The sequence below is a fragment of the Podarcis melisellensis genome, assembly GCF_964234715.1.
Source record: "Podarcis melisellensis genome assembly, chromosome: 4".
Classification (NCBI taxonomy): Eukaryota; Metazoa; Chordata; class Lepidosauria; order Squamata; family Lacertidae; genus Podarcis; species Podarcis melisellensis.
The window spans coordinates 23,512,245-23,527,650 of record NC_138531.1 but is presented as its reverse complement, the minus strand read 5'-3'; the positions used below and the strand labels follow the sequence as shown (position 1 = coordinate 23,527,650).

At 42.6% G+C, this 15,406-nt stretch overlaps 1 protein-coding gene across 2 annotated transcripts; it reads right to left on the bottom strand.

Annotated features, from left to right (window-relative positions):
- Window positions 1–1,638: 1,638 nt before the first annotated feature.
- On the bottom strand, window positions 1,639–13,723 carry BIVM (basic, immunoglobulin-like variable motif containing). 2 transcript variants are annotated; one of them, XM_081908221.1, is made up of 10 exons: window positions 13,552–13,716; window positions 11,366–11,964; window positions 10,284–10,410; window positions 9,201–9,296; window positions 8,939–9,043; window positions 8,185–8,279; window positions 7,169–7,301; window positions 4,921–5,004; window positions 3,610–3,706; window positions 1,639–2,375 (listed from the first exon to the last, which is right to left on the bottom strand). In XM_081908221.1, the coding sequence occupies exons 2-10, from the start codon at window positions 11,844–11,846 to the stop codon at window positions 2,082–2,084; spliced, it is 1,512 nt and encodes a 503-aa protein (XP_081764347.1). In that variant the 5' UTR covers window positions 11,847–11,964; window positions 13,552–13,716; the 3' UTR covers window positions 1,639–2,081. The 2 variants fall into 2 exon arrangements, with proteins under 2 accessions (XP_081764347.1, XP_081764348.1); XM_081908222.1 differs by lacking the exon at window positions 9,201–9,296 and having other exon boundaries at window positions 13,552–13,723.
- Window positions 13,724–15,406: the final 1,683 nt, after the last annotated feature.

Sequence of the window (15,406 nt, the reverse complement as noted above, 5' to 3'; positions counted from 1 at the left end):
AAATGTACATTCTGGGGTTTTTTCCTTTAAATTTTGGGGGGGCCTCCAAGAGTGGGGCCCTAAGCTATAGCTTGTTTAGCTTATACGTAAATCCGGCACTGCTTATGCCACACTGCCACCGTTCTTTGGTTTGATGCCTTTCCCACAAGCCATCCCACTTCAGTGGATGTTTGCTAGCCCAACATATTCTTGGAAAAAAGCATAGAACGTGGCTGTGTGACATTCTATACACATGCCCTTCAACACTGGAATAGGGATGTCCTATTCCATTATTATTATTATTATTATTATTATTATTATTATTATTATTATTATATCCCGCACATCCAACCAGGTTGTCACAGCCTCTCTGGCTGGCTTCCAACATACACAAAAACAAAAAACATAAATAAAACATTAAACACTTTGAAAACTTCCAACATACATGGCTGCTGTCAGCTGTCTCCTAAATGTCATACGGTCACTGGTCTCCACAGCTAGGGGTGTGTGTGTGTGTGTGTGTGTTGTGGAACTCCATACCCCCCAACATTTATCCAATGGAAATAGCGACATTTTACCATATCCTTCAACATTACTCTGATGGAAATAGGGATGTCAAGGAAAAGCAGGATCAAATCAGAAACAGCTTTTATAAATTCAGGATGGTCCCTAGAAAATAGGGACATCAGGAACCAGCCATGGGGCCATGGCCTGGCCAGGACGACTTTCCTGTCATACTTCAGAAGCATCTTGGGGATTTCCTTGTCTGAGCAGAGAAGAGGCATGTTTGATGGAGACTAAATTTCAAAGAATCATAGAACTGTACAGTTGATGTACTGTAATTTTCCTCTGTGAATCAAATACATTTGGAGCAAGTTTGTGAGCAACCGATTGATCTTTGAGCACCAAACGTAGAACATAAACAAGTGACAAAACTAGAAAATTATGTTTATTAAAAGGAAAGGTCTTTTTAGAGTTTGCCAGTGCTGCAAACCTACAAAATTACAAAACCAGAACAAAGATGGTCCTTGATCCCACTGATATTTTTTATTAAACGTTTTTTCCATAATGAGAACAAAATATTATATTCCCAAATAAAGCTACTTGACATGATCATTTGAAAAGATACAAACAGTGTTCTGGCCAAAGAGGTATATCACTGTGGCTGCTAGTGTGTTTCGGCACTTAAAAGCACCTCCCATATTAACAATAAAGCAATGAAAGGAGTGGAGTGAAAATGATACAGAAAGCACAAGAAAAAAGGTAAGGAACAGCACAATATTGCAAGCTCAGGTGCTCAGTTCGGTAGCCATTTAAGATGGGGGGGGAGATGCGTTTTCAAGCAGCCTATCAAATTGTGAAGCAATCACACAAAAAGGTGTTGGAGGAGCACACAACTGGCAGTGAAATATTTTTCTGACCCCCTCCTCAAAAAGGAGCAAGCAATGACCCCCTCTTTCCAGGATTTTTCACAGGCTCATCACCTGTGACTGCCAACTAAAGTCGTCAATTAACGCAACGAACGTAATCCATACAGAATGATGTCCCAACAGTCACCAAACTGAGATCACCCAATAACAATACAAATTTAACATTTGGTGTTTGGTAAATTTAGAACTGGACTGTCCTTATTGCATTTTTTATTTTCTTTTTTCAGAACTAAATACACAGTATACATTTAATACCATTAAACAGGTAAAAGGTAAAGGTAAACCATTATACAATGTGTGTTTAATAAATCATTTTGGAAGTTAACAAATCTCATGCTTCTGAGTATTATCTATCTCTTCTAATAATAGATTCCCCAGGCCCCCACCCTCCCCACAATGGCTTTGATCTTGATTATTTCCCCTTCTGATTTCATGGTCAGAAATGCAGGTCAATTGCTGATTATACTGGATTGTAAAGTGTACAATATTCTGTGCTTATCTTTGAGCTAGTGTTTCTCAGCATCCCCAACATTCACAGGTTTAAAGCAGCAAACATTGCTAAGGTTCCATGTCGTACTGAAATTTCTACCCTCTCTCTACTATGTGCATAATGTACTTTAAACCTATCTTAAGGAATACTTTACAGTACATCAATTGCACAAGCAGTTCTTTCTAGTCATTCCCGTCAAAATCTGTGTAACTCTGAAAGCCGCTATTCCGCCTTTCGTGAAGATGAGACAACTTCTTCCAGACAGATTCTTGGTGGAAGCTAGCACTGAAAGATCTTCCCAGGCGCCCATGCTGCTTCTTAGAAATATTGTCTTCGCTCTCAGACTTGGCGATACCCGGCGTCTGTGATGGAGGCTGCAAGTCTTGTCTAGCGTTTCCAAATGGGAAGTTCCAGGGGCCAAACCTTTGCCAGCTAAGCCTCTGGAGAGCAATGATGCAATGCAGATTTCCTCCTACCTAAAAATCAAGGAGAAATCAAGGAGAAACAGAAAACCAAGTTCTAGATTTGGTACTAAGTTCCTTTCCTACAATTTCATGCTTTCCTCACCCTCCATTATAAGACTTTAAACTTTTTTGAGCCTGCGCAGGAGAGATGCTACTCTTCATCTCTGCCAACCCCTCACAGCACTGGCTTTGCTAATAATAATAATAATAATAATAATAATAATTTATTATTTATACACCACCCATCTAGCTGAGTTTCCCCAACCACTCTTGACAGCTCCCAACAGAATATTTAAAAAGCTGGTGAACAAGTACAGTGGTACCTCAGGTTACATATGCTTCAGGTTACATACGCTTCAGGTTACATACGCTTCAGGTTACAGACTCCGCTAACCCAGAAATAATGCTTCAGGTTAAGAACTTTGCTTCAGGATGAGAACAGAAATCGTGCTCCGGCGGTGCAGCAGCAGCAGGAGGCCCCATTAGCTAAAGTGGTGCTTCAGGTTAAGAACAGTTTCAGGTTAAGAACGGACCTCCGGAACGAATTAAGTACTTAACCTGAGGTACCACTGTATGCAAAAAGCTGGTGAAAACATGTGAACAAACACATTTCAACAATGCATTTTTCAGCAGTCATGCTACTTCCTATCTGGCTAATTTTTTACAGGGCAGTGACCTAGTAAGAGCCATGAGCAAGAATATAAACTATTGGGTGGAAAGAGCTGGTCTGCAGCAGATACTTTTAAGTCAGCCTTTTCCCTAGAAAGAGCAAAGAGATCAGGAAGAGGTTGCTTAAGAGGGGCTATCAAAAGTCTTTTAATTTTTTTGCTGTACTGGAATACTGAGGCAGGTTCCTCAGAGGGCCAGCGAAAGAAAACACGGAGTTACCACAGAGTTCTGATGCTTAGCCAAACAATCTTCTATTTGGCAGCATATACTGAGAAAGTTACTTTTTGCAGAGATCAAGTTTTAGTCATTTATTTCACCAGCTTAGTTCACATGAGCAGCGGGAGTCACACTAGATGGATATACAGAACTACTAGAGCTCCCTAACCTCCTTCCTTATGTTTTCCTAACATTTTCACTCAGGGATTAATTTTTCCACATTTCTTCAGCAGTTGTAAATTTCACATCACTCATGCAGCAATCATCCCTCACAGCTAGAGCCTTAAAGGCAAGCCAACCTAATGAGGCATAAATCCTCAAGAAGCAAGATAATCTTCTTATCAAGATGAAGCAATTTTACCTTCTTTGTCTTCCGATACTGAAGGCCCCTTTCCAAGTGCCGGATATCTAGATACTCAGGATTTTGTGTGTTCAAGTCAGTTACAATATCTGCCCACCTGTGCAAAACAATAAATAAATCAGGGGGCAAAGAGATCACAAATTCAGTGTAGAACATGTCATGCAACAAAATTGCAGGAGCAGTTTTTATGGTTTTAAAACTATTTGGGATTCAGATTACAATACAATCTTAATTAGGAGAATCCTGCACAGCACGCTACATAAACATTTCCCCCCTTGATGGACCTTTTAAAAATGAACACACAAAAAATTCATCACTCAAAAATGACTACAATCGCACATGAGAACAGTGCTTCTGCATTACCCAAGTATTTCCCTCACTAATTTGTTAGCTCCTCTTTGGCCTCTGCCTCTTCGGTTACCAAAACAAACTGATAGACGATTTTCATTAATCAGTAAGGTGGGAAAAAATGTATTTTCTATCCTTGGTATTTTTCTTTTTAAGATGGCAAAGTTAGTTTTGCAAAGAGAGAGAACAAGACAAGAACAATAAGGAGGGGATGTAGTATTTTGTAGATGTTATGTAGTGAAGTTCACCCTGGGCCTGCAGGGGGATACTGTAGATAGTTTTCACTCAGGTCTGTAGATAGTTTTCACTCAGGTCTACGTCAGTTATTTTAGGCAGGAAACTCTGGGTTGTTGTTGCTACAATGTTGACAGCCGGCTGCCTATAAAAGCAGGCCGGCTGAGCTGTTTGAGGTTCAGTTTTCTGTTCCAGCTTACAAAATAAAGAGCTGCTTTGAAGAAATCGCTTTGTCGTCTGCCATGTCTACCCACTATTCCACAGTAGACACCACAATCTTCTCCTTCCAGAGTCTTGATACCACTCTTAGTATGTTCAATGCCAAGGAGAAATTGTGATCTCACAAGAGATGATGCTACACAGTTTCTCTTAGAAATTTGTTTCTCAACAAAACGGTACCTTTGTAGAGAAAGATGTTTAAAATTTACGTCTCTTCAAGACGCAATTCCCACCCCCACCCCTGGGTTCTACACCAGATACCTAGTAATACACCGGATACCTATGTGAAACAGGATGTAGATCAGATACAAACTCCTACCTACATTTTGTAAAGAAGCACAGTACCACAAAAACCTTCACAGAAGTTGTAAACGAAAATTCAAAATACTCTTGGAAACATCTCTCTTGTCCAGTTTTTGCACTTGCCATTAACAGCAGCTCTACAAGCATGTGAAGTTCATAAAACCTAAATCTATATCTGATTAACCCCACTAGGGTGTGCTAACTTACTTTTTGCAGTGAATAGTTGGGTGTTTCCTGCTTGGCTCTCCGATGAGTATCCAATGTTCCACATCTTGCTGCAACAGGCGCCCTCTAGTGCACACAAAATAATATCCACTCATTTACCACAATAAGACATACAGCTTATGAAAAAGCTTAGAATCATAGAACTGTAGAGTTGGAAGGGACCACAAGGGTCATCTAGTCCAACTCCCTGCAATGCAGGAATCTTTTTGCCCAACATGGGGGCTCAAACCCACAACCCTGAGATTAAGAGTCTCATGTTCCACTGAATGAGCTACGCTTTCTAAGGTATTCTGAACAGTCAGCATGCGTGTCTCAATATTACCACTTAGCTGTTTTCCTTCTACATAACAATACAATTTCTGCTAAGGATGACTAAAACAACTTTAAATGTTTTCCATGACTGTGGTTCAGAGAAATTGCTTCAGACTTAAACATATGAAATATGTAAGGTAAAGGTAAAGGGACCCCTGACCATTAGGTCCAGTCGTGGCCAACTCTGGGGTTATGGCGCTCATCTCACTTTATTGGCCAAGGGAGCCGGCGTACAGCTTCCGGGTCATGTGGCCAGCATGACTAAGCCGCTTCTGGCGAACCAGAGCAGCGCACGGAAACACCGTTTACCTTCCCATCGGAGTGGTACCTATTTATCTACTCGCACTTTGACGTGCTTTTGAACTGCTAGGTTGGCAGGAGCAGGGACCGAGCAACAGGAGCTCACCCTGTCACGGGGATTCGAACCGCCGACCTTCTGATCGGCAAGTCCTAGGCTCTGTGGTTTAACCCACAGCGCCACCCGCGTCCCTATGAAATATGTACCCCAGTCTTAATTAAATTTGCTGTAGAATTCTTAAGTTATTTTTGGATGCAACACCAAGCCAACATTTGCGTTTTGTTTCTCCCCGTCCATGGCGGCGGCAGCCTAAGCGTTCATGGCAAACCATTAGCCATGACTTACCATGAAATGTGAATACAGCTGGTGAGTCGATGGCTAAACTGAGATCTCCCCAGTTCACAGCTCACACTACTGCTGCTCTTGGTGAAGATGTGTGTGGTTTTCGTTTTGTTGGGTTTTTTAAATAAGATTTCAGTCCAAATTAGAAAATATATCAAAAAAAATTGAAAGCAAGCCATCTTCATGCTGTGTTCTCAATGCCGTTAAAGTACATAAACATTTTTTGTAAGTAGGTGTGCACCCCTTAGGGATGTGATCTAAACCACTGAGCCTCTTGGGCTTGCCGATCAGAAGGTTGGCACTTCGATCCCCGTAACGGGGTGAGTTCCCGTTGCTCGGTCCCTGCTCCTGCCAACCTAGCAGTTCAAAAGCACGTCAAAGTACAAGTAGATAAATAGGTACTGCTCCAGCGGGAAGGTAAACTGTGTTTCCATGCGCTGCTTTTGTTCGCCAGAAGTGGCTTAGTCATGCTGGCCACATGACCTGGAAGCTGTATGCCGGCTCCCTTGGCCAATAAAGCGAGATGAGCACCACAACCCCAGAGTCGGCCACAACTGGACCTAATGGTCAGGGGTCCCTTTACCTTTATTAATATGAATGACTTCAGGCTCGCTTTTTCCACAGGGTGACCAGCAACTGTTCAAGTGCTGTTTTTGATGATTTGCATAGGGCATAGATTTCCAAAAACCTTCATCCATAAACATCTGGATGGGAAGTTTCATTCTACGCATTGACTCAAAAAGTCACTGGGTAGCATCTGATGTCATTCTGCAAACAGGAGAACCTTTTGCATGAACATACAGTGGTACCTCGCAAGACGAATGCCTTGCAAGACGAAAAACGCGCAAGACGAAAGGGTTTTCCGTTTTTTGAGTTGCTTCGCAAGACGATTTTCCCTATGGGCTTGCTTCGCAAGACGAAACGTCTTGCGAGTTTGTTTCCGTTTTCTTAAAACCGTTAATACCAGGGTGCATCCGTGCTTCGCAAGACGAAAAATCCGCAAGAGGAAGAAACTCGCAGAACGAATTAATTTCGTCTTGCGAGGCACCACTGTAAGTTCCTTCCGCTTGCAAAGCAAGCATGTTGGATGCTACTCACTGACTCTCATATAGCAAGCATCCTGTCATGTGTTCTTCCTATCACCTGCTTCTGACAACCCTGTCTCTGATTCTCCAAAGGCTTTAATATACCCAGCATATAGAAACGTAGAGCAGCCTGGATTTAACAACATATTATTCAAAGAATGCCCATAGCATCAGTAGGTCATCAAAGTCTTACTTGTATGCCTTGCTAGGTTTTATTGGGGTGGCTTCAAATCCAATGGGGCAAAAATAATGATTTTGGCAATGATAAATGTAGGCCACAGATTCATCTCGCAGTCCCTCTGTTAGTTTGGTCAAAGCCCCCGAAGCTACAAATGAAAACAAGAGAAAAGTCACTGGTAATTTGGATTTAGTCTGCAATGAGCTTCTAAATACTGCCATAGCTTCTAAATACTCTCAGTTTATTAAAACAGATTGAAATGTACTAGTCAAAAAAAGGCAATGCAACTGTATCAAAATGCGTTTTTTAAAAAACAAAAACCCGCTTCAACATTTCTTTGGGTTTTGTTTTTGCAATCGAGTGGTGTATAAATTTTATTACATAAATAAATAAACGAAACCAGCCTCACCTAACATGGTAGTCTCCACATACTTTGGACTACAACTCCAATCATTCCTGACCTTTGGGTCATGCTAGCTAGAGCTGGAATCCAACAACATTTGGAAGCTTGTATTAACTTTATGCCCCGCCAGAAAGGTTCTGTGTTGCCTCCAGAAGCAGCTGAGGTGATCTGAAGTTTTATGTCAACTGCAGTTTCGCTTCATTTTTAAGCCACCCTTTCTCCTGTAGGAACCCAGGGTAATGAACAAAATGGGGCACTACCAGTCAGATAGGCAGGTGGCATATAAATAATAATTATTATTATTCTAGGAGGAGATTCAGCTGAGGCTCCCTCTTCTCTATTTTGTTTTCAACTGGCATGCTGTCCAAGTCCCCTCCACAAGGAAGTTTTCTGGCAAAGTTCAAGAATGCATGCTACCAAATAGCATTGTTCTTTATAACAATAAAATAAAAAATTCTGTACTGAGTTCAATGTAGATGTTATACAGAAATGTTTTAATAAATAATGCAACTGCTAAGATATCTTTTAATAAACATAGTGGCTATATATTCTGGTTCTCTTTTCCCTTCTGTCATTTTCTATTGTTCCGTCTGTTTGACAACTCACCTTAATAAAATTAGTTACTTACCAGTCTCCCCAGCCGTCTTATACTTCCCGTGAGGTTTATAGAGAAAATATGAGCATCCTTTTACATGGAAATGGTCGTTAATTTGTCTGAACCACCTGAAGAGCACAAAGTGGGAAAACATAGTACTCTTAAAAGATAACATCTCTGGTCCATCATAGCCCCAGGAAACGATTCCCTCTGCCCCCCTTTATTTCTCCTTTAAATGCTATGAACATCATACAAAATGGCTATATGTTCACAACATGCCCTGATTAAGCATGTAGCAAAATGATTCTATGCATTGTCAAATAAGTGTGCACAGGATTGCAGCCTCTCCTTCCCTGGTGCTTTCTGCTTATTTCACCTCACGGTACTGTAAGAGCAGGTCTTACAGGCTAAGTTGCTTCACATGCCCTTCTCCTCTGAACCTAAGGACAGCTGAACCTAAGGGCTGGTCAGTCACATGCCAGAAGCATCATTAGCACAACAAAGCATGTTAGTGCATTTCAGCATAAATGTTACCTGCACGTTTTTAAAGCTTTGTACATATTTATGGACCACAATTGGTCCATTAAGACTTTAGCCACTGTTCGGGTCTCCTTGGAAGCAAGCCCCACTGAACTCAATGGCATTTACACCAAGGGAAGTGAGTAGATTGCAGCCCTAGCGAAGTTCTATAGATTAATAATAACTGAATGCCATTTAAGATACTTTTTTTAAAAGTTGCACATATAACCCTGTCGAATAGCGCAAGGTATAGCAAGAACAGCTTTACCTCATTAATGTTGTATTTCCAGTAAATGGCCCAAATCTAATTTCTTCGAAAGGAGGTTGAAATCCCAATATATGCAAAGCCTCTTCTTGAGTAATAGGAGGTAAGCTGGTTAAAAATAAGATGAGAATGTAAGGAATTACCACTTTAAAAAGCAAGGATTAGGCTATTTCTTTAGAACACTGACTAGGATGTAAGTCCCACTAAATCCAGTAGGACTTACCCCGAAATGAAAATAGTTAAATAGCTCCATCAAGTGACTTACTTTCCAGCTCCCATTGTGCTATAGAGGAAATTCCAGCAAGAGACTAATGAGGAAATCCCACATGAAGTCTTATATTGAGGGCGACTTATACAATACCTTTAAAAGAACACATTGCTTAAGTTTATGCAGCCATGTCAAGACGTAAATGAAAACAATGTATTTCACTTTTGACAAATTAATAGATACATATATTCAGTCACAGAATTTGCTTCGCAACTGAATAGCTGGCTCCTCTCACAAGAAAACCATTACCTCAGCACTCTCTACTCCATGCATCGCATCCACCTAAGTAGTTCCACAAGCATACAAAATCCCCTCCCTCTACCCGCACACCCCTAAATCTGCTCTGAAGGGATGGGGGACCTCCAAAATTTATGTAGAGGATGTACTAGGAGCCAGAGGTGATCGCACCAGCAGAACTGTTTAGTTGGAAAACGCCCTTATAGTTATCTTAAGTAATGCAGAGATGTACCTAGAACTGCTTCACTAGAGCTAAATAGCTAATAGGACAGCAAAAAAGCTTGACAAAAGAGAGACCTCTTTAGGAAACAGATATAGTTTCCCAAACAGGATTCCACTTATTATTTCAAGGCAGCTGTATTGCTGTGTTTTTGTTTTTATTATTGCTGGAGACAGACCTATCACGTTGAAATACTGATGGAAACTTCATCCATTTTAGAGGTTGTGGGAAAACCTGGGGCCTTTACTGTCAACACATATGCTCCAGATCCAGAGAAGTAATCTGAAATATTCTCAGCCAGCATTTCACACTTAAAACATTCAGGGCTGTTGTTATTCCTGCTCCTTTGAGGAGGCAAGACACCTGTCTATGATAGAGTGCAGAGCTACACACAAGCTTGTAATGGAGCCACAACAAAGTAGCCTTATAATCATAGATTCCTAGAAACGTAAGGTTGGAAAGGACCATGAGGCTTATGTTGGTTTAATGCTTCCGGAAACAAAAGACACTTCTGTGATTTGAATAATCTCACTATAAACATAGCTGTACCCAACATGGGTTTTTAAAATATTCATTTTTACACATTCAAAATTTAAAAATAGCTTTTGTAAACTACAAACTACCATCTCCGGAGGTCTAACACTTTCCGTTGTTTTATTTCTTCAAGAGCATAATGTTGCGGACATTCTCTGTATTGTTTACTCTTCTTTTCTACAGACATCTTCTTGGTTCCTTGCTTCTTTATGTTGCCTGTCAAACAAGTTTAATCATTATTCTTCAGTTAGACAAAACATTATACATGAGCTTATTCGGAAGGCAGGTAAGGATATAAATTTAATAATGAACTTTAAAAGTCAGTTTTCTGAGAGAATTGCAAGAAAAAAGCAATCTACAATTGGGAAATTTTTCTATGTGATCATGCTGATCTCCAAATTAAAACCAAAATATGAAGTGTGGACCGTGTAAGTGTACATAACTTGGTTTCATTTGCTTAATTTACACTGTGTGCAATAATTAGATTTGGACTATTTTGACAAGGGAAAGAGATACGGTTTAGGCGCAGGCATGGACAAACTTGGCCCTCCAGCTGTTTTGGCACTACAACTCCCATCATCCCTAGCTAACAGGAACAGTGGTCGGGGATGATGGGAACTGTAGTCCCAAAACAGCTGGAGGGCCGAGTTTGAGGATGCCTGGTTTAGGGTATAGGAGACATACACAGAAAGCAAAACATGAATTGGAAGACAGGCTGCTCAAGAAAAAGATTTTGGTTCCTGAAATTCATTCTGATTACGCAGATAAAATATAACGGATGGAATTCTACAGGATTAGTGTGTGAAAACAGTCCCAATCCAATGATACCCCTGCACACACCTCCAGAGGGTGGAGGTGTCAGGTGAGCTATTCTGGCGCCCAGGCATCTTCACTTGGTCGCAAGCAGGCCGATAGCCAGGTACAAAATGTGCCTGGCTAATTTTTAACACTGCCTGGAATCCGGCACAGTGAAAGGGAATCTCCCCCTGCCCCATCTTCAATTCTCACCAGTAGGAGCACCAGGGCTGTGAATACAGCTGGGACTACAGCACTCCAGCCACTGCCAGCCAGGAGTTTATATTACAACCTAAGTATATTTTTCAGGAGTTGCTTTCCATTTATCAAGATAAAAACACCACCACCACCGAATGTTCCATCAAAATAATTGTACCTGCTCGATTCTTCAGCTCTGGGGATGTATCACTGAATTCAGACTTATCAATTTCCCATGCCAATGGGAGCTTTCCAAGGCTATTGGACAAACTTTCCAAGTGAGTATCTTCATTGTAAACTATGTCTGATGCGCCAGTCCGAATGCCAATGAAGCCAGGCGAATTGTTCCTAACATTTAAGGCAGTGTTGTCTTGTAGACAGGCACTAACTGTAGCACTTGGGCTTTTGCGAGCGGATGTTACCTGGTTTAAGAAAGCATAGTCTGAACAGATAGTGTAAAACTTTTCTCGGGTGTGAGTGACGGGGCATCCCCACGGATAATGCCTGTCCCCACTAGATCCAAGAGAGGCAACAGAGGCACCGGCAGCACAGAACGGTTTTACAGTACCATGAAGATTCACTTCTGAAGCTGTTCTTCCAGGTCCATGCTCGTTTTCTCCAGAATCACTCTCTAGCTGAGAGTCTGCAATGTTAGGCATTGAATGAATATACAAAGCTTTTCCAAGGTAATAAAAGGACAGTGAGCCGCAGGCTCCTTTCCAACTCAGACGCTGCCTACATCGCTTCCTCCAGATTTACGAGATAATTTCAAATTGTCTGAAATAAAGAAGAGAGCATGTTATGTTTTCATAACATAAGTATGCCAGAATTCTTTGCAGCAAAACTTGGGGCTGGTACACAATTTATTTTCTCCTTGTACCTGCCCAAGCATGGGACGCAGGTGGCGCTGTGGGTTAAACCACAGTGCCTAGGACTTGCCGATCAGAAGGTCAGCGGTTCGAATCCCCGCAATGGGGTGAGCTCCCGTTGCTCGGTCCCTGCTCCTGCCAACCTAGCAGTTCGAAAGCACGTCAAGTGCAAGTAGATAAATAGGTACCGCTATGGCGGGAAGGTAAATGGCGTTTCTGTGCACTGCTCTGATTCGCCAGAAGCAGCTTAGTCATGCTGGCCACATGACCCGGAAGCTGTACACCAGCTCCCTCGGCCAATAAAGCAAGATGAGCGTCGCAACCCCAGAGTCTGTCACGACTGGACCTAATGGTCAGGGGTCCCTTTACCTTTACCTTACCTGCCCAAGCCACCTTATTATATCCTCCTTTGAGGCGAGAAGCCACAACTTGAAGGGGAAGGCCTACATTTAGGAAACTATGACAACAAATCCATGTAATGCTGCACACCTACACTCCCTGTGTGTGTCAGGAGGGTTTGTTGTGCATGTGTGTGAAATTATTAGAACTAGACAAAGGTTCCCAGACAGTAAGTGAACACAAGCCCTGAGGCCGCAGGATGCTCACTTGCAAAGGCTTGCAACCGACTGCGTTGTCCCCCACAGCACCTAGACTTCCAAGGCGCAACTGCCTCTGAACATGGAGGCTCTAACTCGTTTACCATGGTGAACGAGAAAGCCAATTGCCAATCATAAAGGACTTCATAACTGGACATATTCAGGCTGACACATGCAAGGAAAAGGAAAATAATTAGAGCACCTCATTTGAAATTCTACAGAAAGTTAGGTGAGGCATTGACATGAACAGCAATTGCTAAGAATGCCGCTGTTCTCTTAATGGTTCATATACCAACTAAAACGCAATTAGATGGTAATAAAAAAAAAAGGAATTGTAAGAACTGGACGGAAAACATGAATCAAGGAGCACGAGAAACCACTTTGATTAAATTGCATAAATTTTGGAAATGATAATTATTTTGATATCAATTGGAATCTGTATGTAATTGGCAACACTGTGGTAATATTGGGTAAATATTGGAAAATTATATATATATATATATATATATATATATATATATATATATATATATATATATATAAAGATTACATATATATATACATATATGAATGACAGACACTGGCAGGCCTAGTGTCCCCCGCCCAACTGCTTTCCCCAACGTGGCAAAAAATAAGAATAGGGGGTCGGTTGCCTTGTTTGCTTCTCCCCCCCGCATAAAAATTTTTTCTTCTTTTTTTCTGGCTCCATTGTGAGTCCACCCCTGAATAAAGCGCAACAACAGAGCCTGCACTAAACCAGCACTCGCAGCACACGCCCCGCCCCCCGGACTTCCCCCGCTTTTCTCGAGCAGAGACCCTCACTGCCCGCTCACCCCCCCTCAACCCCAACCTCCGGGGGGGGGAAGAGTGTTCTCCTCCCCGCTGCCTCTCCTCTTTACCTGCTTGGCGGCGGCCATGACTCGCATCAGCACCAGCATCCCCAACAGCGCGCGCTCTCTCCCTCTCGCGCCGCCCCCTCCGAGCTCACCTGAGAGCGCGCGCGACAGCGGGCACGCACACATATGCCCAGCTCGCGCGCAAGCCCCGCCTCCGCCCTGCAATCCTACGGGACCCAGGCGAGGAGGAGGAGGAGGAGGAGGAGGGCGCGTAGCTGGAGAGGCCAAAGCTGCCTTGCAGCCCCGCCTCGCTCCTCCTCCGGAGGAAGAGCACAGCATCAGCCTACAAACAGCTTGGGGAGGGTTTGGAATAGGTAGGCTAACTTGGGGGCGGGGGGGGGGAGTTGATCATTTTGATCACGGCTATGTTATCCGATAGTGATGTACTCCAGTGAGAGCTGGATCATAAAGAAGGCTGATCGCCGAAGAATTGATGCTTTTGAATTATGGTGCTGGAGGAGACTCTTGAGAGTCCCATGGACTGCAAGAAGATCAAACCTATCCATTCTTAAGGAAATCAGCCCTGAGTGCTCACTGGAAGGACAGATCGTGAAGCTGAGGCTCCAATACTTTGGCCACCTCATGAGAAGAGAAGACTCCCTGGAAAAGACGACAGAGGACAAGATGGTTGGATAGTGTTCTCGAAGCTACCAGCATGAGTTTGACCAAACTGCGGGAGGCAGTGGAAGACAGGAGTGCCTGGCGCGCTCTGGTCCATGGGGTCACGAAGAGTCGGACATGACTAAACGACTAAACAACAACAACAACATTTTATCCGATATAGCTTTGCTCCACTCTGTCCAGTTCTTTGTTAATTTGTCGCCCCTGGTCATGTTGTGCGGATGCCTGATGAGCGTCTTCCAAAGCAACTACTCTATTCTGAACTTAAAAATGGAAAGCGTAATGCTGGTGGTCAACAAAAGAGGTTTAAAGACTGTCTCAAGGCAAATCTAAAAAAAAATAAAATACAAATACTGACAACTGGGAAACACTGGCCTGCAAGTGCTCCAGTTGGAGAACAGCCTTTCCCAAAGGTGTCATGGGCGTTGAAGACACTCAAACTCAATACGCAAGGGAGATACGTGCTAAGAGGAAGGCACGCTTGGCAAACCCTCACCGTGATCAGCTCCCACCCAATGTCCCCACTATGGAAGGACGTGTGGATGCAGAATTGGCCTCCACAATCACTTAAACCGTGTTTATGGAAGACAATCTTACTCGGCTAGGAGTGATTGCCAAAGAAGAAAAAGAATTTGTTGCGCTTTTTGTTTATTTGCACCCCTAAGGTATCTGAACTTGGTGAGGCAGAGTTTTATCTCGGTGCTGTTGGCGAATTCCTTTTGGGCAGGCTTCCTCAACCTCTGCCCTCCAGATGTTTTGAGACTACAGTTCCCATCATCCCTGACCACTGGTCCTGCTAGCTAGGGATCATGGGAGATGTAGGCCAAAAACATCTGGAGGGCCAAAGTTGAGGAAGCCTGTTTTTGGATATGGGGTGTTGAAACACATAGCCTCAGATTTTGCAAAGTTTACTTGTAGGCCCAAATGTGTTGCGAATGTGTCGACCACCAAGGAAACATAACAAGTGCCCAAGTGACGCTGACACAAAATCCCATGTGTACACTAAGTAAAAGAACATAAGCTTTCCCATAGCACCCCCTCTCTCCCATCCCCTCTTTTCTTCCCAACCCCACACTGCATATAACACCAATGTCTCACAACAAATGTAACTGATCTGTAGAAAACGCCAACCTGAAGATGTGTGTGCTTTTGTAAACGATGAAAATCTTTAACAAAAGTTTTAAAAAATACAAAGAGTATGGTTATTTTTCTTTCTTAATTTAAACAAACAAATATC